General features: G+C 45.2%; 1 protein-coding gene across 4 annotated transcripts in view; it reads left to right on the forward strand.

The window, feature by feature from the left end:
- Window positions 1-12,901: 12,901 nt before the first annotated feature.
- The window catches only part of LOC118715903 (leukocyte immunoglobulin-like receptor subfamily B member 3), a 27,769-nt gene continuing 15,355 nt past the window's right edge, over window positions 12,902-25,315 (forward strand). The window contains exons 1-2 of one of the 4 annotated variants that reach the window (XM_045579691.1): window positions 12,902-13,032; window positions 13,490-13,789. In XM_045579691.1, coding sequence (XP_045435647.1) covers window positions 12,939-13,032; window positions 13,490-13,789 — 394 coding nt within the window. In that variant the 5' untranslated portion in view covers window positions 12,902-12,938. Of the gene's footprint in view, window positions 13,033-13,489; window positions 13,790-19,744; window positions 19,791-20,614; window positions 20,735-22,648; window positions 22,949-25,315 lie in introns of those variants that run through there. The other 3 variants (XM_045579692.1, XM_045579686.1, XM_045579690.1) reach the window with 3 other exon arrangements.

The following is a 25,315-nucleotide window of genomic DNA, read 5'->3' on the forward strand; positions in this document are numbered from 1 at the left end:
GGAGTGGGTGGTGGAGCCAGGTGGCAAGCATTTCCCTGGGGAAAGGTCTGAGTGAGAAAGGAGAAAGGCCAGAGTGGATAACCAGGCAGCAGCTGAGCAGAATGAGCCTGAGAGGCCCTGTCGTCCAGGTGAAATGAAAATTAAGGCACCGGGGCCCTGGCCCCTTAGCTCAGCCGCTTAGCATCCTCCCCAGAGGCCAGAGCCCAGTCAGAAAACATAACAAGAAGCAACCAACGGTCCAGCTAACATGGCTCAGTGGTTGAGCGTCCACCTATGCAACAGGAGGTCACGATCAGATTCCCAGTCAGAGCACAGGCCCGGGTTGCAGACTCAGTCCCCAGGGTGGGGCGTGCAGGAGGCAGCCACTCCATGATTCTCTCTCATCATGGATGTGTGTGTCTCTTCCTTTCCCTTCCTCTCTGAAATCAATTTAAAAAAAAAAATTTAAAGCAACGAATGAATGTCTAAATAAGTGAAACAACAAACCAATCTTTCTCTTCCTCCCTCTCTAAAAATCAACTTACATTTTTTTAAACTTACAGTAAATAAGGACACCTACTAAACTGTGCACCTGAAATGAATATAAAATATTGAATATCAACTGTAATAGAAAAGTAAATGAATAAAAGCCAGTCATGCTGCCGAAACTGGTTTGGCTCAGGGGATAGAGCGTCGGCCTGCGGACTGAAAGGCCGGTCAAGGGCATGTACCTTGGTTGCAGGCACATCCCCAGTGGGGGGGGGGGTGTGCAAGAGGCAGCTGATGGATGATTCTCTCTCATCGATGTTTCTAACTCTCTATCCCTCTCTCTTCATCTCTGTAAAAAAAAAAATCAATAAAATATGTTTTAAAAAGAGAGAGAGAGAGAGAGAGGGAGAGAGCTGATACTCACCATCTGAGGCGAGGGCTTAGGTCTAGCCTGAGAGTATCCACCCAAATGAACCCCCCAATAAGAGCAGTTCTGCTGCCCGCCCACGCTCCGTGATTGGCTGGGGAGCAGATCTTCCCACCCAGAGTCTTGAAATAGCCCCACTGTGATCATCACCTTGAAAACGAAGCTCACATTGAAATGACCTGGGCCCTATTTGGAGCGATCCTAATTGAACTGGTCAGAAGCTCCCCGGTGATTTGAATGCTCAGTCTCACTTCTAGACCATCCAGGGTGGGGTTTTCAACCTCTCCAGATGAACGATTCTTTGGGGGCGGTGTATGGAGGGGTTAGGGTAGGGTGTTTATCGGCATTTCTGGCCCCTGGCCCCCACCCACAAGGTGTCAATAGCATCTCCAGTTGTGACCACCAAAAAGGTCTCCAAACATTGTCACATGTCGCCAGGGGTTGAGAACCACCAACATGGTTGCAATTGAGTGCTTTCCAGCACCAAGTAGATTGAAATGCATGCGCATTCTATGTCCAATAAAATGCACATCTAAGGCCCTGGCCAGGTAGCTCAGTTGGGTAGAGTGTCATCCCGATACACCAAGGTTTCGGGCTCAATCCCTAGTCAAGACACATACAAGAATCAGCCAGGACCGGTTTGGCTCAGTGGATAGAGCGTCAGCCTGCGGACTGAAGGGTCCCAGGTTCGATTCCGGTCAGGGGCGTGTACCTTGGTTGTGGGTACATCCCCAGTAGGGGGTGTGCAGGAGGCAGCTGGTCGATGTTTCTCTCTAGTCGATGTTTCTAGCTCTCTATCTCTCTCCCTTCCTCTCTGTAAAAAATCAATAAAAATATATATTTAATCATCCTATGATGTTTGTGCACTCTTTTTTTTAAGTGGTTACAGGGCTGTGGGTTGAGCCTGCAACTGAGGTATGTGCCCTTGACCAGAATTAAACCCAGGAGTCTTCAGTCCACTGAGCCAAACCAGCCAGGGCTATATATACTCTTTTTTAAAATATATTTTTATTGATTTTAGTGAGGGAGGGAGAGATAGAGAAGATAGAATCGTCAATGATGAGAATCATTGATCAGCTGCCTCCTGCACGCCCCCTACTGAAGATTGAGCCTGAAACCTAGGCATGTGTCCTTGACCAGGAATCCTAGCTAATAAAAAAGTAATATGCAGATTGACCATCACTCCAACACACAAGATGGCTGCCCCCATGTGGACACAAGATGGCCAACATAAGATGGCCTGCAAGGGAGGGCAGTTGGGGGCAATCAAGCCTGCAGGGGAGGGCAGTTAGGGGAGACGAGGCTGGCAGAGGAGGGAAGTCGAGGGTGACCAGGCCTGCAGGGAAGGGCAGTTGGGTGTGTCCCAGGCCTGCAGGGGAGAGCAGTTGGGGGGGGCCAGGCCTGCAGGGGAGGGCAGTTGGGGGTGACCAGGCCTGCAGGGGAGGGCAGTTAGGGGCAAACAGACTGGCAGGGGAGCAGTTAGGCATCAATCAAACTGGCAGCAGAGTGGTTAGGGGGTGATCAGGCTGGCAGGCAGAAGCAGTTAGGAGCAATCAGGAAGGCAGGCAGGCAAGCAGTTGGGAGCAGGCAGTCCTGGATTGTGAGAGGGATGTCCAACTGACCATTTAGGCCTGATCCTGGTGGGATCAGGCTTAAATGGTCAGTCAAACATCCCTCGAGGGGTCCCAGATTGGAGAGTGTGTAGGCTGGGCTAAGGGACACCACCCCCCCTCCATGCATGAATTTCATGCACGGGCCTCTAATCAAACCATAATCTCCTGCAACAGCCTTTATAGGTGTCCTCTGAACACCACCTTCCCTCCCCCCATTGACAAGTGAAGAAATTGAGACTGAAATATTGAGTGACAACCCCCTCAAGTCCACAGAATTCACGGGTGGCAAGGAAAGGGATGGACTTCAGCGGACTTCTGTTGGAGTGAGTTTGGGTGTGACAGGCGGAGCCTGAAATGGTGGCTAACTATGAAAAAGAGGAACAATGTGGCCAGAACAGAGCACGGGGTGAGCTGACAGGAAGCCACAATCAAAAATACTTTAACTGAACGCCCAGTGTCGTTAAAACAGAGCCCAGGCAGGCCGCGGTCTCTGAAATGGGGTAGGTGAATGAGGTGGAGAGGGCGGGACCATCACCTGGAGAGGGAGAAATAAAACCCACTTCACCCTCAAAACCACCTGCTTCAAAATAAGCTCCCCAAATTCTGCCATCTGTGACAACGTGGATGAACCTGGAGGACGTTATGCTGAGTGGAGTCAGTCAGAGAAAGACAAATACTGCGGGATCGCACTTACAAGTGGAATCTAAACACCCTAAACTCAGAAACAAAGAGTAGAATTGTAGTTACCAGGAGGTGAGAGTGGGGGAAATTGGAAGATTTAAGTCAAACGATACAAACTTCCCTTTCTACAATGATTAAGTCCTGAGGATTTAATGAAGAGCATAGTAATTTTATCATTTTTAAAAATTTTTATTAAATATTTTTATTTTTTTATTGTTTGAAGCATTACAAATAATAGTACATATGTCTCCTTTTTTCCCCCTTGACCTCCCCCCAGCCTCCCCTACCCCCCAGCATATTCCTTCACCTGCCCCGCCCCCATGTCTTGTATCCATTGGTTATGTTTATTTTTTTTTATTGGTTATGCTTATATGCATGCATACAAGTCCTTCGGTTGATATCTAACAACTCCAGCCCCCAACTACCCTTGCCTTTCCGCTGTAGTTTGACAGTCTGTTCAACGGTTCTTTATCTCTATAACTATTTTTCCCCATCTTTTTTTTTCTTTGAAAATCTTGCAACTGCACACTGGAAATAATCATATAATAACAAAAACAAAAACAAATGTTTGAGTCCCAATTTCAGTGTCCAACCGTTCTGAGACCCAGTTTCAATGTCAAATAGTTCCTTATGTGTACATGTCAGCAATGATATCTGGATGATGGACAGATGATCTCATGCAGGTCCGACCCTCTCTGGTTGGTCCTGGGCAACCTGCAGCGACCCACAGCTGCTGACTGCTAGCGTGGCCAGGCATCATCAGCGTCTTCCATCTCTGGGCTGTTTCTCCTCTTTAAATCTTTTTTAATATGTGGTTTTTTTTATTTCAGAGAGAAAGGGAGAGGGAGAGAGAGATAGAAACATCAAGAATGGCAAGAGAATTATTGATTGGCTGCCTCCTGCACACCCCCTACTGGGGATGGAGTTTGAGCACCAGGCATGTGCCCTTGACTGGAATTGAACCCAAACCCTTCAGTCTACAGGCCAACGCTCAATCCACTGAGCCAAACCAGCTAGGGCAGCAGCATAGTCATTTTAGTTAGCAGCATGATATTATGTATTTGAAAGTTCCTGAGAGATATGAAATATTCCTACCAACAAAACAAAACAAAAAACAACTCTGTAATCATGTGAAGTAATGGCAGTGTCAGCTAGCGTTGCGGTGGCAATCATGCCGCAACGTATACATGACAGTCAGATAAGAGTGTGAGCTTCAGGGTGATTTTGAGGGCTGGTAAACGAGCCTGGAGACTCCTGGTCAGGAATGCCCTGATACTCCCACAGGCCAGGTCTGATGTGGCACTGACGCTCCTACCACAGACCACACATGCTTCAGTCTCATTGCTGCTCCATCATCTTCAGGAGCCTTGCATCCTCACAATTAGTCACCAGCAGCTCTGGCCCAGCATCCCCCCTGTAACCAAGAGGGGCAATGGGAACTCCACCTCAAAGCTTCGATTCTTCCTTGCCCCGTGGACCTCATAGAACTGAGACTGGGGAGAGAATGGTCTAGCAATCACTGCTCCCGTCGAGGGGGAAATGCTATGCTTATACCTCAAGAAGAGTTATTTTTCTAATCTTCACTGGAGGATATTTTTCTTTTTTTTAGATTTCTTTATTGATTTAGGTATCACATATTTGTCCTCAATCCCCCATTCCAACCCTCCACCCCACCCCACTCATGCCCCCACCCCCTCTATTGTCCTTGACCACTGGTTAGGTTCATATATATGCACATAAGTCCTTTGGTTGATCTCTCCTTTTTATCCCCACCCTCCCTCTGAGGTCCAACAGTCTTACCCATGGCTCCTTGTCTCTGGGTCTGTTCTTGTTCATCAGTTTATGTTGTTCACCATTTCCCCTAGAGGAGTGAGATCATGTCCTACTGGAAATATACTTATAAGAATAAAAAAAATGAGACAAACAATAATCGTTATGCTGAAAGGCATATGAATCAGTCTGTAGAGAGTTTCTTTCTGGGCCACCAGTTCTTTTGAGACCCGATTTCAATGTCAAACAGATACTTTTCCATTGATTTTTAGACAAAGTGGAAGGAAGGGAAGAGAGGGGGAAGGAAGAGAGAGAGAAAGAGAGACACAGGGCTCTAGCCAGTTTGAGTAGTAGACAGTACAATGGCCTGCAAACCGATGGGTTTGAGTTTGATTCCGGTCAAGGGCAAGTATCTCAGTTGCAGGCTCCCAGCCTGGTTAGAGGCATGAGGGAAGCAACCAATCAATGTGTCTCTCTCACATCAGTGTTTCTCTCTATCTCTGTCTCTCCCTTCCAATCGCCCTAAAAAAATCAATGGGGGAAAAAATGTCCTTGGATGAAGATTTAAAAAAGAAATTATTTCTTTCCTGTTCATTATCCTGTGATTATCTTACCCCATCCATAATTTTAAAAGATTAAAGTGGGGCACAGAACATACAAATCAGATTAGACTGACAGCCAGGCTTTTTGTTGTTTTTTGTTGTTGTTTATTTTTGTTTGTTTTGGTGTTTTGGGGGTGTTTTTGAGCTATAGTAGCAACATTTATTAGCAAGCCCTTGACATGGCAGCCAGAGTGGGTGATGCACTTCTGCGGGGGGAGGAGGGCTGGGTGCAGCAGGAGGAGCCTGTGGACCTTTGGGATCTGTCCCCAGAGACACCACACCCACATCTCCTTCTGCGCTCACAGCAGTTTGAGATTTAGATGGTCAATGACATCATGCTGTCAGCTGTGGCTCCAAGCCTCCCAGAGGAACTACCCTGTTTCCCCGAAAATAAGACAGTGTCTTATATATTAAGTTTTGCTCCCAAAGATGCATTAGGTCTTGTTTTCAGGGGATGTCTTATTTTTCCATGAAGAAGAATACGGTACACATTTATTGTTAAATGAAAATAAAGTAAATTTAAATTACCTGTATACGGTACGGTAGTACAGTAGTTGTCAACACAAACCAGACAAATTGTGAATCCTACAGTATCAAGAATTTACTCATTTATTCAATGACAATCATGTCATCATCATCTTCTGGAACATCATCATAACAATCCAATTCCTGAATTTCCTGGTGAATTTCTTGTGACTCCATTTCTTTCAGAATCAGTGGGCCAAATCTCTCATGTTTAGCCTGGGGGGGGGGGCTTATTTTTGAGGGGATGCCTTATATTTCACTCAGAAGGAAACCTGAAAGTAGGTCTTCTTTTCGGAGGATGTCTTATTTTCAGGAAACACGGTAGGAAAGGGGATATGGACCTGCCTTCCCTTTTGACAAGCCCCCCAGAGGAACTAGGAAAGGGGATATGGACCTTCCCTGCCTTTAGGGGCGGGACCACATCCACACTCCCTGTAGGGCGGGGTTACTTTCACACAAGTCTGCCAAGCATTCCTGAAGCCAGAGGCCCACCAAGACTCAGGATCATGTCCCTGGTTCTTCCCACCTTGCTCTACCTCGGTGAGTCTGGACGAAAGGGCAGCAAGAAGGTGGTTCCGTAAGGCGGGGCTGTTCTCACCTGTTTTTCCTTCCAGGGTTGTATCTAGCCCACAGCACTCGGGTTCAGGACAGTAAATATTCCCTCTAATATTCCCAAAGACTAAGTAGGGTTTTGCCAGATTTCAGCTCTTGGGGGCTAGGAAGACGGGTTCTGGCCTTTATTTATTTTTTTAAATAAATCTTTATTGTTCAGATTATTACAATTGTTTCTTTTTCCTGCCCCCACCTGGTCCCCACTATACCCTCTGCCATTACCTTCCCCCTCCCGCTGTCCTCATCCATAGGTACATGATTTTTGTCCAGTCTCTTAGTCTCTTCCCGTACCCCACACACAGACACCCCTTTCCCCCTGAGAATTATCAATCCCCTCCCATTCTATGCCCCTGATTCTATTATATTCACCAGTTTATTCTGTTCCTCAGATTTTTTCATTCACTTGACTTTTAGATTCACTTGTTGATAGCTATATATTTGTTGTTCATAATTTTTATCTTTACTTTTTTCTTTTCCCCCCTCTTTTTAAAGAACACCTTTTAGCATTTCATATAATACTCATTTGGTGGTGATGAACTCCTTTAGCTTTTTCTGATCTGTGAAGCTCTTTATCTACCCTTCAATTCTGAATGATAACTTTGCTGGGTAGAGTAATCTTGGTTGTAGATTCTTGCTATTCATCACTTTGAATATTTCTTGCCACTCCCTTCTGGCCTACATAGTTTCTGTTGAGAAATCAGCTGATAGTTGTATGGGTGCTCCCTTATAGGTAACCAATTTATTTTCTCTTTCTGCTTGTAAGATTCTCTCTTTGTCTTTTGCCCTTGGCATTTTAATTATGATGTGTCTTGGTGTGGTCCTCTTTGGACTCCTCTTGTTTGGTGTTCTGTGTGCTTCCTGTACTTGTAAGTCTATTTCTTTCACCAGGTGGGGGAAGTTTTCTGACATTATTTCTTCAAATAGGTTTTCAGTATCTTGCACTCTCTTTTCTTCTGGCACCCCCATAATTCTGATGTTGGTACGCTCGCTTGAAGTTGTCCCAGAGGCTCCTTACACTATCTCCAACTTTCTGTATTCTCTTTTCTTCTTGCTTCTCCAGAGGAGTGTCCTTTGCCTCTTTGTGTTCCAAATCTTTGACTTGATTCTTGTGTTCCTCCAGTCTGCTGTTGGGTCTCTGCATAATATTTTTTATTTCAGTCAGTGTATGTTTAATTTATAGTTGGTCCTTTTTCATATCCTCAAGGGTCTCATTAAATTTATCAGCCTTTTCTAGGAAAATCTTGAAAAACCTTATAACTGTGGTTTTGAACTCTATATCCAGTCTTTTGTTCTCCTCCATCTCTTTCGTTTGAGATCTATTTCCTTGTCTCAGCATTTTCACTGCTTCCCTGAGTTGGTAGGGTGGCTTTGTGTGTTTGGTGTCCTATATGTCCCAGTGGGGTCAGCCTCCGCAGTTACCTGAGGTGGACACTCTTGGTGCACCCCTTTGTGGATGTGTGTACAGCCTTGTTGTAATTAAACCTTGATTGTTGTTGGTATCAGGGGAGGAATTGACCTCCAGGCCAATTGAATGTGAGTGTCTACTCCGGGATACCTTCTGTATTGGAGACAGTCTTATAGGATCAGACTTTTTGCAAAATTGCAAAAGCCTATTTGCTCAGCTTGGATGGGGCAGAGTCTCAGGGCTCAGCCGACAGTCTTGGCTTCCCATCAGCCCTGCCCTTATGGGAGCACCTCAGACCTCTGCCTTCCACAGATCCCCTGAGTTTCGACCTGACCATCCAGATTCCACATACAAGAACATGAGTGCCCCAGGGGCTCGCCCAGAATTGGGTTCAGTCTCTGTAGTCTGGAGCTTCTGACTCCTCCTGCTATGGAGCGGCTGCGGCAATCTCCTCAGTCAGACCTCTCTGCACGCACTCTCTCACACGCAACTGTAGACCCTGCCCACTGTGGCTTCTGGCTTCCCCAGTCTCCCAGTCTCTGAGTCTCCGGGCGCCTTTCTCTACACTCCAGACTCCACCTGTGTGAGCCTAGGTCCATGGGATTTCAGCTGGGGTTGAGTTTCTGTGCAGTCAGAAAGGGTTCAGTGCAACCGGGGACTTCCTTTCCCTTCCCACCAGCCAGGCACTCAGCCACCCTTCTCCTCTGCACACAAGTGTCCCCCTACCTCAACGCTTTGCGGCTCCCCTGATCCGAGAGCCTCTCTCCTTCTTTCTAGTTTATAGATTTCCCACTCTGCCAGCTTTCCTGTGGTTTTGGATGATGTCCGTTCTGTCTTTTAGTTGTTGTTTTGAAATTGTTGTGTGAAGCAGCAGCTTAGGTGCTTACCTAGGCCGCCATCTTGGTTTCTCTCCACTGAATATTCTTTTAATGATCAATGGTTGAGTAGAGGTTGATGAAATATCAGCTCTCTTGGGAGCTGGAAAGAGGGGTCTTGGCATTTAAACTCGTGGCTGTAAAAGGGGAGGAAGTGGATGGTGGCATGAGAAGCAGACATACCTGTAAATTTATTACCTTTTTTCTAGGAAATCTTCCCCCACCTGTTATCACAGCTCAGCCTGGATCCATGGTTCTATATAATACACCAGTGACTATCCAGTGCCAAGGACCTCCAGATGCTGAAGCCTACAAGATATATAAAGTGGAAGAACATGAGCCTAGGAACATGGATGGACCTTCAGAATATTATGCTAAGAAAAATTAGTCAGGAAAAGCTAAGAACCATATAATTTCACTCCTACGTGGGATATAAAACTGAAACTCATAGACACAGACAACAGTATGGTTATTGCCAGATGAAACGGAGTGGAAAGGTAGTAAAGGGGACCACCCAGCTGTTGTGTCTCTATGGTTGAGCATCAACCTATGAACCAGGATGTCATGGTTTGATTCCCTATCAAGGCACATGCCTAGTTAGCAAGCTCCATCTCCAGTGTGGGACATGCTGGAGATTCTCTCTAACCATTAGTGTTATTATCTTTCTCTCTCACTCTGCCTTCCTTTCTGAAATCAATAAAAATATAACTTTTTTTAGAAAAGGATAAATGGGACCAAACAGATGGTGACCTTAGAGGATTTGACTTTGGGTGTGTATGTAGGCTCCCCAAAAGTGAAGAATAAAGTTATTGACGGATGCTATGACTCACTTGGTTGACCATCATCTCAGGCACCAAGAGGCCTCTGGTTCATTTCCAGGTGAGGGCACAAGCTTGAATTGCAAGCTTGATCCCCAGTAGGAAGGAAGGGAGCAGGACAGAGCTGCTCAATGTTTCTCTCTCTTTCCCTCTTCCTTCTTTTCTCTCTAAAATAAATAAAACATAGCAGAGAAAGAAAGGTGGTACAGATGATTCATAGATAGTTGGATGATAGAGAAATATAATAAATTATATATAGACAATAAATAGTTAGACATAGATATAAAAATGACAGAAAGTATGTAGATGAGAGAGAAAAAGCTGGTATGAATGATGATTGATAGGTAGATAGATAGATAGATAGATAGATACATACATACATACATACATACATACAAACATACATACAAAGATAACTAAAATAGATGATAGATAAATATAATACATTATAAATAGATACATATTAGAAACAGATGGAAATATACATGATAAAACATAGGTAGACAAAGAGACAGAAAAACACAAAGGCATATTTTGCACCAGTGTCAAAGTAAATATAATCTTATTTACCGTTTTTGACCTATCTCCTCCTCCTCAAAGTTGGAATCTTCCATTATCTTCTTAATCCTGAGAAAACTCTCATTTCTCATCTGTGATTATCTGCACTTACACCCTCTGCTTTTTGTCCAGGCCATGCACCAATGGCACAAACACAGGGACTCACTACCTCAGCTAATTGAACCGGTTGTGCTGATGCTGGGGTTAAGTTTAGATGTATATTCACTGAAACCCCACAACCACAGGGAAACCCTAGAAGCAGCAGGAGATATTTCTAAACCTGAAGAACCAGGAGGGATTTATCATTGTCTACGTAGGGGTGTCAAACTCAATCAGAGAAGGGGCCAAAATCTAAAATCCAGCCTAAATCGCGGGCCGAATGGTTTACTGAACAGTCATAAACTGTCATTGTGATGGAAACGCAGTGGAGTGCAGTGATGACAGCGCGGTGCGGGCCACATTGCAAGCCCTGGCGGGACGGATTTGGCCCGAAGGCCTTGTGTTTGACACATGTGGTCTACAGTGTCCCCAGGGTCTGATGATGGAACACATGACCAAATAACTTGGAATATTAACCCAATCCACCACAGTTCCTGTGAAGATTATGGGCAACTTTCCTCACAGTATCTGGATAAAAAATGAAAACCCAGTAAAGGTCAGCTGTTACGTATCATCAGATTTGAGAGTGAATCATGTGGGTGTAGAGAGGGGAAGATTTAAATCTATGTTTTATGTTGATTGAGAAGAGTGGGTGGCATAGCTAGTCAGTAAGGGTCAGCCAGTGAGATGGTTTAAAAACAAAGGGGCAATGCCCAGCCCACGGGGCTAAAGAGTTCAGCATTGACCTATGAACCAGAAGGTCACAGTTCTATTCCCAGTCTGAACACATGCCTGGATTGTGGACTCGATCCCCTATGTGGGCCATGCAGGAGGCAGCCAATCAACAATTTCCTGGCATCATATATGTTTCTACCTCTCTCTCCCCTCCCCTTCTCCTCTCTGAAATCAATAAAAACATATTTTTAATAAACACCGAGAGTAAAGAGAAGCCAGCACTCGAATAAACCTCTTTCCTCTATCACCAAAAATAAAAGAAACAAAGGCTGACAAAACCCAGTGTAATTACCTTGCTTAGGTTCATCATTTTCACCCATGGACAGAGTCAGTGCTATCAGCATGGTGGGCACATGCACAGCAAACAAAGAACTAATCATTATGCCATTGCCTCTCTAGTTGGTTCTGCTCTGGGCCACATGCACATGCTGTGAGTACAGCTTTGCAGAAAGACACAATTATTGACCAATTTTGTACTTGAATCGAAGGAAGTTCAGCATATAGTAGCAGGAGCCATGAGCTCACAAATTATTTCAGAGCTGATCTCAGACTGGGAACTACTTCTGTCTTGTTCTTCATCTGTGATCCCTCTTCCTGCTCACTTTATACAGAAAGATTAAATGTCATGAGGAATTGGGGACAGAAAATAGAGACCAAGCAGGGCTGATGGAGGTTTGAAGTTCAGATGACTAACATCATAATCTCAGCAGCTGCCTCTGCAAAGCTTAGCAGAAGAGATGGTGAAATGCCTTCACTCTGGAGATAAGAACCAAGGCCCTCCCACCACTTCCTGTTGCTTGGTGTGATTTTCAGAGAAGTCCCTTCCGCATACAGGCAGCATCTCTGAGGACAACAGGCCAGAGAGGACCCAGAATCATGTCCCTGGTTCTTCCCACTCTGCTCTATCTCGGTGAGTGTGGGTAGAAGGGTCGGGGTGCAAACACAACCTACAGGAGCAGGTCTGTGGTTCCATAAGGCTGGGCTGTTCTCCAATATGAATGAGCAAACAAAACAGTCACAGACTCACAGAGACTGATGGTTGCCAGAGGAGAGTGTATGGGGACTGGGTATAAGGGTGAAGGGATTGAGAATTATAGATTGGGAGTTACAGAATACTCCTGGAGGCATAGAGTACAGCTTAGAGAATATAGTCAATAATATTGAAACATCTATATGTTGTATGGTGCCAGGAGGGTACTGGCCATAGCAAGAAGAAGTACTTTATTATGTGTATGATTATACAACCACTAGCTTATACACCAGAAAATAATACAAGAGATATTGAATGTAAACTGTAATTGATAATATAAAAACTTTTTTTAAAAGCTGTTCTCGCCCAACATTTCCTTCCAGGGTTGTATGTAGCCCAGAGCATTCAGGCTCAAAATGGTGAGTATCCTTTCAATGTCCAAGGATTGAGTAGAGCTTGGCCAGATATCAGCTTTCTTGGTAGCTGGGAAGAGTGGTGTTGGCATTTAAACTCATGGCTGTAAAAGGGAAGGAAGTGGAGGGGGCATGAGAAGCAGATACACCTGTAAATTTATTACCGCTTCTTCTAGGAAATCTCCCCCCACCGGTTATCACAGCTTATCCTGGACCCATGGTTCTACATAATACACCAGTGACTATCCGGTGCCAAGGGCCTGCAGATGCTGCAGCCTACAAGATATACAAACTGGAAGCAGTTCCGCCTTCGACCTTCAGAACATTACCGAAGACTGAGAAGACCAACACTTTATATATCCAAGAGATGAAACCAGACCGGACAGGACTGTACTGCTGTTTCTATCAGAGTGGAGAACACAAGTCACAGCTCAGTGACCCCCTGCGTTTAGTGATGACAGGTGAGTGGGACCCAGGCAGCAGGGCCAGTGGGGACCGCTATGCAGAGGGAGAACCAGGCTCTGAGATACAGAACAGGAAGCAGCAAAGCCTCTACCTCTAGGAAAGCCTCATGGATAATGTAGAGCACATGTGTCAAACACAAGGCCCGCGGGCCAAATCCGTCCCGCCAGGCCTTGCAATGTGGCCCGCACCGCGCTGTCATCACTGCACTCCGCTGCGTTTCCATCACAATGACAGTTTATGACTGTTCAGTAAATCATTCAGCCCGCGATTTAGGCTGGATTTTAGATTTTGGCCCCTTCTCTGATTGAGTTCGACACCCCTAATGTAGAGACACATTCCCTCAGGGCGGAGATGGAGGAAATAGAAGCCAGAGCCCCGTTAGCTCCTGGGAACAGGAAGGGACAGCACATGGATGTCACTTTCCCTTTAAAAGCAAACTTCCTTCTTTCTCAGGATCTTATGACAAACCCTCACTCTCCAACATGAATGCCAAGGTGGTGGCTTCAGGACATGATGTGAAGTTACAGTGTTTCTCCAGAATCAAGTTTGATAAATTTATTCTCACCAAAGAAGAGGCACCTCAGTTCACCAGGACACAAAGCTCCACTGCCCAGGACAATGGACAACAGACCACCTTCCACCTGGACCATGTCACCTCCACACAGGCAGGGACCTACAGGTGCTATGGATCCTTCAACACAGACCCCGATGTGTGGTCTCACCCCAGCGACCCATTGCAGCTTGAGGTCACAGGTGAGGAACTGGTGCATCCCCACATCCCCTTCTGGAGATGACACTGTCCAGGTAGGGACTGACTGGAGGAAGGAGAAGACTGTGGTGGGAAGTCCTTGGCTACACCATCTGCTTCCACAAAAGCCAAGAGCACCTCACCATGCAGGCCTCCTAGAAATAGCAAGGGGAAACACTTTTTGAAGCATACGATTATCTGACCCATATCCTATACATCTGACAATAATACAAAGTTATAGTGAATGTAAACTATAATTGAAATTTTTTTAAAAATTTTTAAAAGTGAGCTGTTCTCTCAGTTTCGGTTCTTACAAGGGTATTACTTGGATCACATGATCTCACACATCTAGAGGAAATCATGAACAACATAAATTGATTAACAAAAACAGATCCAGAGAAAGAGAAGCAGCCATCAGACTTTCAAACCTCAGAGGGAAAGTAGGGGAGGATGGGGATAAGGGGAAGAGATCAACCAAAGGACTTGTGTGCATGCATATGGGCCTAGCCAGTGGCCATGGACAACAGGGGGCATATGTGAGGAGGGGTTTGGGATGGAAATGGGGGGATGAGGACAATTCTGTGATACCATAATCAATAATTTAAAAAAAAAAAAAAAAGAGTGAGCTGTTCTCCCCCAATATTTCCTTCCAGGCTTAAATCTAGCCCAGAACACTCAGGCTCAGAATGGTGAGTGTCATTTTAATGTTCAAGGACTCAGTAGGATTTGAACAAATGTCAGCTCTCTTGGGGGCTGGGAAGAGGGGTCCTGGAATTTAAACTTGTGACTGTAAAAGGTAACGAAGTGGAGGGTGGTATGAGAAGCAGATACACCTGTAAATTTATTACCTGATTTCCTAGGGTATTACACCCACACATACCTGTTATCACAGCTCAGCCTGGATCCATGGTTCTATATGAGGAACCAGTGATTAATCTGTGCCAAGGGCCTCCAGATGCTGAAGCCCACAAGACATATAAAGTGGAAGAATATGAGCATAGGGACAGAAGGGAAATACCAATGACTGGGATGACTGACACTCCATATATCCAAGAGATGAAACAAGAATGACCAGGACTGTACCGCTGTTCCTATAAAAGTGGAGGACATTGGTCCCAGCTCAGTGACCCCCTGCATCTACTGATGACAGTTGAGTGGGACCAAGGCAGCAGGACCAGGAGGGTCCGCTTTGCAGAGGGGAGGACCAGGCTCTGAGATATGGAGCAGCAAAGCCTCTACCTCTAGGAAGGCATAAGGGATGATGTAGAGACACATTCCCTCAGGGCAGGACATGGAAGGGATAGACACCAAAGCCACATCTTCTCCTGGAAACAGGAAGGGAAGTGGCCTCCTCTTTATCTGCAACTTCCTTCTTTCTCAGGATCTTATGACAAACCCACACTCTCCAGCATGAGTGGCACGGTGGTGGCTTCAGGACACAATGTGAGGTTACAGTGTTTCTCCAGAATCAAGTTTGAAGCATTTATTCTCACCAAAGAAGATGCACCTCAGTTCACCCACAGAAAAAGCTCCACAGCCCAGGACAATGGACAGCAGACCACCTTCCACCTGGACCGTGTCACCTCCACAGAGACAGGGACCTACAGGTGCTACGGTGCCCTCAGCCAAGACCCCAATGTGTGGTCTGACCCCAGCGAGCCATTGCAGCTTGAGGTCAGAGGTGAGAAAGCCGGTCCATCCTTACATTCCCTTCTCAAGATGACACTGTCCGCTTAGAGCATTGCCTGGTGGGAAGCTATATCTTCACCACCGGCTTCCACCCAAGCTATGAGGTCCTCAGCACTCACTCACCATGCAGGCCTCTGACACATGCCCAGGGCCTGGCAGAGCATGCAGGTCGTTGTGAGTCTGAGGAGAGAGATCCTGAGCACAGATAAAGGAACAACCCCATTTCCTCCCCATTTGCAGAAGCTGCTGACAATCCTAATCCCACAGAACCCAGCCATATCCTTGTTGAGTAACGGTAGTCTTTTTTTTTTTTTTTTTTTTTTTACTGTAATTAAACCATTTCCTGGATACATTACAGAGGTAGAATAAGTAAATCCTAGAAGAAGGGTCTTAGGAAACACGTCATGGAGGTAAAGCATGGGCCCTTTAAACCTGGCAGTTAGGAAGCTAATGGTCAGGTGAAAAAAGTAGGAAAGGAAAAGGGAGATGGAGAGGAAAGGGAAGGACAGAGGAGGGCTGTCTGCATGAAGAGCACCAACTGGTATTCTTTGCAGAAGGAGCAGGAAAGGTGAAGGAAGATGAGGTGCAAAGGGAACGAGGGAGAGAGAAGCTTTAGTGCCCACAGAGGACCAGGGAGGCCATCCTCCATCTGCTGAGTCTAAAGTTTGCAGATGGGGGTCCCAAAGAAGGACCCAGCGGAGCTCTGAGGGAGAAGATTTAAAGCTTCCTACCCAGTCCCCATCCCTGACTTTTATGACCCAGAATTCCTTATGGAAATCACCACAGGGCTCATAATGACATCAGGAAAGAAGGCACATATTGCTTATGCAGAAGGTGGCTGTGCACCGATCTCCTAGTTCCATCAGACTGGAGACAGGAGCTCAGGTTAAGGGCATCTTCCTGCGAGGGCCTTTGGCTCCAAATCTGTGACCTCTGTTTTTTTCTCTCTCAGGACCTACTGGTGGGAGTGTGTCCCAAGTGAACCAAGTCCGGCTTTATCTGGCTGCCCTGGTTCTCTTGGCCCTGGTGGTGGTGTTGGCAGAGACCTGCTACAGCGACGAGAGGTCTCTCCCCAGACTCAGATGAGAACCTCCCCCCCACACCTGAGCATCATGACAAACACCGAGGACACTCATGTTGTCTAAAGACAGTGTGGACTTGAGGGGTGGATAACCAGAGGAAAATAGGTGCTGGCTGTATTGTCTACTGAATGATGGAGTGTGTCCATCTCCTGCAGAATCTGGCACAATGTCCCAACATCACAGTGAATTAACTCTGTACTAATGAGTTCTCTTGGAGGTCTGAAGGGCTAATGCCTAAAATGTGCCACCTGGCCTACATGGCTTTTTTTTTCTTCTAACTTATCCTTTTTTGTTTGAAATATTGCAGATGTTTCTTTCTTTTCCCCATGGACCCCATCCAACATGCACCCATGCGCAATCCAGGCCTTTACTGCATTATAATCTGTGTCCATGGTTTTTGCATATAAATACTTTGTTTTGTCTGGTTTGATCCCTGACCCCCTTTGCCTGAGACTCATCAGTCTGTTCCATGGTTCTATCTCTGGATCTATTTTATTCATCAGCTTCTTCTGTTCATTAGATTCTACATATGAATGAGGTCAATAAATAATTGTCTTCCTCTGACTGGCTTGGTTCACTCACCATGAAAAATTAAAAATGGAACTTCCATTTGACCCATCGGTCTCACTCCTAGGAATATATTTTAAGAAGCCTGATATACCAGGCAGAAAGAATAAATTCACCCCTGTGCTCATAGCAGTGTTGTTTACAATAGCTAATATCTGGAAACAGCCCAAGTGCCCAACAATAGATAAGTGGATACAAAACTTGTGGTGCATTTACACAATGGAATACCATGCACATTTTAAAAAAGGAGGACCTATGCTATTTTAAATTAAATGTATTGAGGTGACATTGGTTAATAAGATTATATAGGTTTCAAATGAACATTTTTACGATACATTTTCTACATATTGTATTGTATACTCCTCAGCCATGAGGGAAGATGAAATACTGCAGTTTGTAACAATGTTATTGGACTTGTGAATATTATGCTGAGCAAAATGAGTCAGTCAGGAAAAGCTAAGAACTATATAATTCTCTCATAGGTGGGATATTAACTTAAACTCATAGACACAGACAACAGCATGGTTATTGCCAGAGGGAATGGAGTGGAAGGGTAGCAAAGGGGACCACCCAGCTTGTGTGGCTGGTTGAACATCCTCTCAGACACCAAGAGGTCTAGTGTCTGGTTAAATTCAGATCAGGGAGCATGCCTGGGTTGCAGGCTTCATCCTCAGTAATGCAGGGATGGGGGCTAGGGGGTTGGGTTGCAGGACAGAGCTGGTCAATGTTTCTCTCTCTTTCTCTCTCTCTCCCTCTATTCTTCCTTCTTCTTTTCTCTCTAAAATAAGTAAAACATAGGTGAGAGTGAAAGGTGGTATAGATGATTTATAGATAGATAGTTGCATGATAGAAAATATAAGAAATTATATATAGATAATACATAGATAGTTACAGATAGATATGTACATGACACAAAGGTAGGTAGATGAGGGAGAGAAAGCTGGTATGAATGATAGATAGATGATTGATGATAGATAGATAGATAACAAAAAAGATAATAGATAAATATCATAGAATAAAGATAGATACATATTAATAAGAGATGGAAATATACATGATGAAACATAGGTAGACAAAAGATAAAGAGACAGAAAACAACAAAGGCATATTTTGCCCCAGTGTCAAAGAAAATCAAGACTTACCTAACCATTTTGACCTGTCTTCTCCTCCTCTCAGTTGGAATCTTCCATTAACTTCTTAATCCTGAGAAAACTCCCATTTCTCATCTGTGATTATCTCACCTTACACCCTCTGCTCTATGCCCAGGCTGTGCACCAGTGGCACAAACTCGGGGTCTCACTTCCTCAGCTAATTGCACTGGTTGTAGCAATTGTGGGGGTTAAGCTTAGATGGATATTCACTGAAACCCCACAACCACAGGGAAACCCTAGAAGCAGCAGGAGATATTTCTAAACCTAAAGAATCAGGTGGGATTTATCATTGTCGACAGTGTCCCCAGGGTCTAATGATCGAACACATGGTAAAATAACTGGAAGCATTAGCCCAATCCACCACAGTTCTTGTGAAGATTATGGGCAACTTTCCCCACAGGATCTTGATAAAAAATGAAAACCCAGTAAAGATCAGCTGTTCCATATTATCAGATTTGAGAGTGACTCCTATGGGTACAGAAAATGGAAGATTTTCAATCTATGTTTTATGTTTATTGAGAATGGATGCACAGCTACTCAGTAAGGGTCAGCCAGTGAGATGGTTTAAAAACAAAGAGGCCAGGACCAGCCCACGGAGCTAAAGAGTTGAGCATTGACCTATGAACCAGAAGGTCAAGGTTCCATTCCCAGTCAAAACACATGCCTGAATTCTGGGCTCCATCTCCTGTATGGGGCATGCAGGAGGCAGCCAATCAATGATTTCCTGTCATCATAGATGTTTCTACCTCTCTCTCCCTTCCCCTTCTCCTCTCTGAAATCAATAAAGGCATATTTTTAATAAAAAACAAAAGAGTGAAGAGAAGCTGGCACTTGAATAAACCTCTTTCCTTTTATCGACAAAAATAAAAGAAACAAGGGCTAACAAAACCCAATGTAATTACCTTGCTTAGGTTCATCACTTTCACCCATGGACAGAGTCAGTGCTATCAGCGTGGTGGGCACATGCACAGCAAACAGAGAACTAATCATTATGTCATTGCCTCCCTAGTCAGGTCTGCTCTGGGCCATATGCACACACTGTGAGTACAGCTTTGCAAAAAGACACAATTATTGACCCATTTTGTACCTGAATCAAAGGAAGCTCAGCATATAGTAGCAGGAGCCATGAGTTCACAGAGTATTTCAGAGCTGATCTCAGACTGGGAACTACTTCTGTCCTCTTTTCATCTGTGATCCCTCTTCCTGCTCACTTTATACAGAAAGATTAAATGCCATGAGGAATTGGGGACAGAAAATAGGGACCAAGCAGGGCTGATGGAGGTTTGAAGTTCAGATGACTAACATCATAATCTCAGATGCCTCTGCAAGGCTTTAGCAAAAGAGGTGGTGAAATGCCTTCACTCTGGAGATAAGAACCAAGGCCCTCCCACCACTTCCTGTTGCTTGATGTGATTTTCAGAGAAGTCCCTTCCGCATACAGGCAGCATCGCTGAGGACAACAGGCCAGAGAGGATCCAGAATCATGTCTGTGGTTCTTCCCACTCTGCTCTATCTCGGTGAGTGCGGACAGAAGGATCGGGGTGCAAGCACAATGCTAAAGGAATGGTGAAGGGTTCCAGAAAGCTGGGCTGTTCTCCAAAATGAATAATCAAACAAAACAGACACAGAGACACAGATACATATAACAGACTGACGTTTGCCAGAGGATAGTGTATGGGGACCGGGTGTATGGGTGAAAGGATTGAGAAGTAGAGATTGGGCATTACAGAGTACTCCTAGGGGTGTACAGTATAGCATAGAGAATACAGCCAATAATATTGTAACAACTATATCTTGTATGGTGCCAGGAGGGCATTGGACATAGCAAGGAGAAGCACTTTATAATGTGTATGATTATCCAACCACTAGCTTATACACCTGAAAATGATTCAAACTGATATTGAATATAAACTGTAATTGATAATATAAAAACTTTTTTAAAAAGCTGTTCTCACCCAACATTTCCTTCCAGGGTTGTATGTAGCCCAAAGCACTCAGGCTCAGAATGGTGAGTATCCTTTCAATGTTCAAGGATTGTGTAGAGTTTGGCCAGATATCAGTTCCCTTGGGGGCTTGGAAGGGGAGTCTTGGCATTTAAACTCATGGCTGCAAAAGGGGAGGACGTAGAGGGTGGCATGAGAAGCAGAAACACCTGTAAATTTATTACCTGTTTTTCTAGGAAATCTCCCCCCACCTATTATCACAGCTCAACCTGGACCCATGATTCTATATAATACACCAGTTACCATCTGGTGCCAAGGGCCACCAGAGGCTACAGCCTATAAGATATTCAAAATGGGATTGGTTTCGGCCAGCAATGATATATTACCGAAGACTGAGAAGACCAGCACTTTATCTATCCAAGAGATGAAACCAGAGCAGACAGGTCTGTATTGCTGTTTCTATCAGAGTGGAGAACACTGGTCACCGTACAGTGATGCCCTGCATTTAGTGATGACAGGTGAGTGGGACCCAGGCAGCATGGCCAGGAGTTATCTCTTTGCAGAGGGAGAACCAGGCTCTGAGATACAGAGCAGGAAACAGCAAACCCTCTACCTTAGGAAGGCTTAAGGGATGATGTGTCTCGACATCTCTAGGGTGGGACACAAAGAAAATAGAAGCCAGAGCCCTATTAGCTCCTGGGAACAAAAAGGGAAAGCACATTTACATCGCTTTCCATTTAAAAGCAAACTTCCTTCTTTCTCAGGATCTTATGACAAACCCTCACTCTCCAACATGAATGCCAAGGTGGTGGCTTCAGGACACGATGTGAAGTTACAGTGTTTCTCCAGAATCAAGTTTGATAAATTTATTCTCACCAAAGAAGAGGCACCTCAGTTCACCAGGAAACAAAGCTCCACTGCCCAGGACAATGGACAACAGACCACCTTCCACCTGGACCGTGTCACCTCCACACAGGCAGGGACCTACAGGTGCTATGGATCCTTCAACACAGACCCCGATGTGTGGTCTCACCCCAGCGACCCATTGCAGCTTGAAATCAGAGGTGAGGAACTGGTGCATCCCCTTGTCCCCTTCTGGAGATGACACTGTCCACATAGGTAGTGACTGGATGAAAGAGAAGACTGTGGTGGGAAGTCCTTGGCTACACCATCTGCTTCCACAAAAGCCAAGAACACCTCACCATGCAGGCCTCCTAGAAATAGCAAGGGGAAACACTTTTTGAAGCATATGATTATCTGTCCCATATGCTATACACCTGACAATAATATAAAGTTATAGTGAATGTAAACTATAATTGAAATTTTTTAAAAAATTTTTAAAAGTGAGCTGTTCTCTCAGTTTCGGTTCTTACAAGGGTATTACTTGGATCACATGATCTCACACATCTAGAGGAAATCATGAACAACATAAATTGATTAACAAAAACAGATCCAGAGAAAGAGAAGCAGCCATCAGACTTTCAAACCTCAGAGGGAAAGTAGGGGAGGATGGGGATAAGGGGAAGAGATCAACCAAAGGACTTGTGTGCATGCATATGGGCCTAGCCAGTGGCCATGGACAACAGGGGGCATATGTGAGGAGGGGTTTGGGATGGAAATGGGGGGATGAGGACAATTCTGTGATACCATAATCAATAATTTAAAAAAAAAAAAAGAGTGAGCTGTTCTTACCCAATGGTTCCTTCCAGGCTTGAATCTAGCCTAGAGTACTCAGGCTCAGAAGGGTGAGGGTCGTTTTAATGTTCAAGGACTCAGTAGGATTTGAACAAATGTCAGCTCATTTAGAGGCTGGGAAGAGGAGTCTTGGCATTTAAACTCGTGGCTGTAAAATAAGAGGAAGGGGAGAGTGGCATGAGAAGCAGATACACCTGTAAATTTATTACCTGATTTCCTAGTATATTATACCCACACATACCTAGTATCACAACTCAGCCTGGATCCATGGTTCTATATGAGGAACCAATGATGATCCTGTGTCAAGGGCCTCCAGATGCTGAAGCCCACAACATATAAAGTGGAAGAACATGAGCCTAGGGACAGAAGAGAAATACCAATGACTGGAATGGCTAACACTTTATAAATCCAAGAGATTAAACTGACCAGGACTGTACCGCTGTTCCTATAGGAAAGTGCAGGACATTGGTCCCAGCTCAGTGACCCCCTGCATCTACTGATGACAGTTGAGTGGGACCAAGGCAGCAGGACCAGGAGGGTCCGCTTTGCAGAGGGGAGGACCAGGCTCTGAGATATGGAGCAGCAAAGCCTCTACCTCTAGGAAGACCTCAGGGATGATGTAGAGACACATTCCCTCAGGGCAGGACTTGGAGGGGATAGACACCAAAGCCACATCTTCTCCTGGAAACAGGAAGGGACGTGGCCTCCCCTTTATCTGCAACTTCCTTCTTTCTCAGGATCTTATGACAAACCCACACTCTCCAGCATGAGTGGCACAGTGATGGCTTCAGGACACAATGTGAGGTTACAGTGTTTCTCCAGAATCAAGTTTGAAGCATTTATTCTCACCAAAGAAGATGCACCTCAGTTCACCCAGAGAAAAAGCTCCACAGCCAAGGACAATGGACAGCAGACCACCTTCCACCTGGACCGTGTCACCTCCACAGAGGCAGGGACCTACAGGTGCTACGGTGCCCTCAGGGAAGACCCCAATGTGTGGCCTCACCCCAGCGACCCACTGCAGCTTGAGGTCAGAGGTGAGAAAGCCGGTCCATCCTTACATTCCCTTCTCAAGATGACACTGTCCGCTTAGAGCATTGCCTGGTGGGAAGCTATATCTTCACCACCGGCTTCCACCCAAGCTATGAGGTCCTCAGCACTCACTCACCATGCAGGCCTCTGACACATGCCCAGGGCCTGGCAGAGCATGCAGGTCGTTGTGAGTCTGAGGAGAGAGATCCTGAGCACAGATAAAGGAACAACCCCATTTCCTCCCCATTTGCAGAAGCTGCCGACAATCCCAATCCCACAGACCCCAGCCATATCCTTGTTGAGTAACGGTAGTCTTTCTTTCTTTTTTACTGTAATTAAACCATTTCCTGGATACATTACAGAGGTAGAATAAGTAAATCCTAGAAGAAGGGTCTTAGGAAACACGTCATGGAGGTAAAGCATGGGCCCTTTAAACCTGGCAGTTCGAAAGCTAATGGTAAGGTGAAGGAAGTAGGAGAGGAAAAAGGAGATGGAGAGGAAAGGGAAGGACACAGGCGAGCTGTCTGCATGAAGAGCACCAACTGGTAGCCTTTGCAGAAGGAGCAGGAAAGGTGAAGGAAGATTAGGTGCAAAGGGGATTAGGGAGAGAGAAGCTTTAGTGCCCACAGAGGACCAGGGAGGCCATCCTCCATCTGCTGAGTCTAAAGTTTGCAGAGGGGCATCCCAAAGAAGGACCCAGCGGAGCTCTGAGGGAGAAGACTGAAAGCTCCCCACCCAGTCCCCATCCCTGCCTTTCATGACCCAGAATTCCTTTTGGAAATCACCACAGGGCTCATAATGACAAGAGGAAAGAAGGCACATATTGCTTATGCAGATGGTGGCTGTGCACTGATCTCCTAGTTCCATCAGACTGGAGACAGGAGCTCAGGTTAAGGGCATCTTCCTGCGAGGGCCTTTGGCTCCAAATCTGTGACCTCTGTTTTTTTCTCTCTCAGGACCTACTGGTGGGAGTGTGTCCCAAGTGAACCAAGTCCGGCTTTATCTAGCTGCCCTGGTTCTCTTGGCCCTGGTGGTGGTGTTGGCAGAGACCTGCTACAGCGACAAGAGGTCCTTCCCCAGACTCAGATGAGAACCTCCCCCCCACACCTGAGCATCATGACAAACACCGAGGACACTCATGTTGTCTAAAGACAGTGTGGGCCGAAACCGGTTTGGCTCAATGGATAGAGCGTCGGCTTGGGGACTGAAAGGTCCCGGGTTCGATTCCGGTCAAGGGCATGTACCTTGGTTGCGGGCGTATCCCCAGTGGGGGGTGTGCAAGAGGCAGCTGATCGATGACTCTCTCATCATCGATGTTTCTAACTATCTCTCTCCCTTCCTCTCTATACAAAAGCAATAAAATATATTTAAAAAATAAATAAATAAAAAAATAAAAAAATTAAAAAAAAATAAAAAAAAAATAAAGACAGTGTGGACTTGAGGGGTGGATAACCAGAGGAAAATAGGTGCTGGCTGTGTTGTCTACTGAATGATGGAGTGTGTCCATCTCCTGCAGAATCTGGCACAATGTCCCAACATTACAGTGAATTAACTTGGTACTATTGGGTTCTCTTGGAGGTCTGAAGAGCAAATAAATATAATGTGTCACCTGGCCTGCATGGCTTTTTTTTTTTTAACTTATCTTTTATTGTTAGTAATATTACAGTTGGTCCCTTCTTTTCCCCATGGACCCCATCCAACATGCACCCATGCCTGCCCCTCAGGCCTTTACTGCATTATAATCTGTGTCCATGGCTTTTGCACTTAAGGTCTTTGATTCATCTCTTTCTGATCTCTGAGACTCATCAGTCTGTTCCATGGTTCTATCTCTGGATCTATTTTGTTCATCAGCTTATTTTGTTCATTAGATTCGACATATGAATGAGGTCAATAAATAATTGTATTTCTCTGACTGGCTTAGTTCACTCACCATGAAAAACAAAAACTGGAACTTCCATTTGACCCAGTGGTCTCACTCCTAGGGATATATCCTAAGAAGCCCTGTCTACCACCAGTAAGAAAAAAAGCATCCCTGTGCTCATAGCAGTGTTGTTTACAATAGCTAATATCTGGAAAAAGCCCAAGTGCCCATCAATAGATAAGAAGATACAAAAGTTGTGGTGCATTTACACAATGGAATACCATGCACATTTTAAAAAAGGAGGATCTATGCTATTTTAAATTAAATGAATTAAGGTGACATTGGTAAATAAAATTAAATAGATTTCAAATGAACATGGTATAGTCCTCAACCATGGGGGCAGATGAAATACTGCTGTTTGTTACAACATGATTGGACCTGAGAATATTATGCTGAGCAAAATAAGTCAGTCAGGAAAAGCTAGGAACTATATAATTCTCTCATAGGTGGG

This window comes from Pipistrellus kuhlii, unplaced genomic scaffold, assembly GCF_014108245.1.
Source record: "Pipistrellus kuhlii isolate mPipKuh1 unplaced genomic scaffold, mPipKuh1.p scaffold_m20_p_111, whole genome shotgun sequence".
Taxonomy (NCBI): domain Eukaryota; kingdom Metazoa; phylum Chordata; class Mammalia; order Chiroptera; family Vespertilionidae; genus Pipistrellus; species Pipistrellus kuhlii.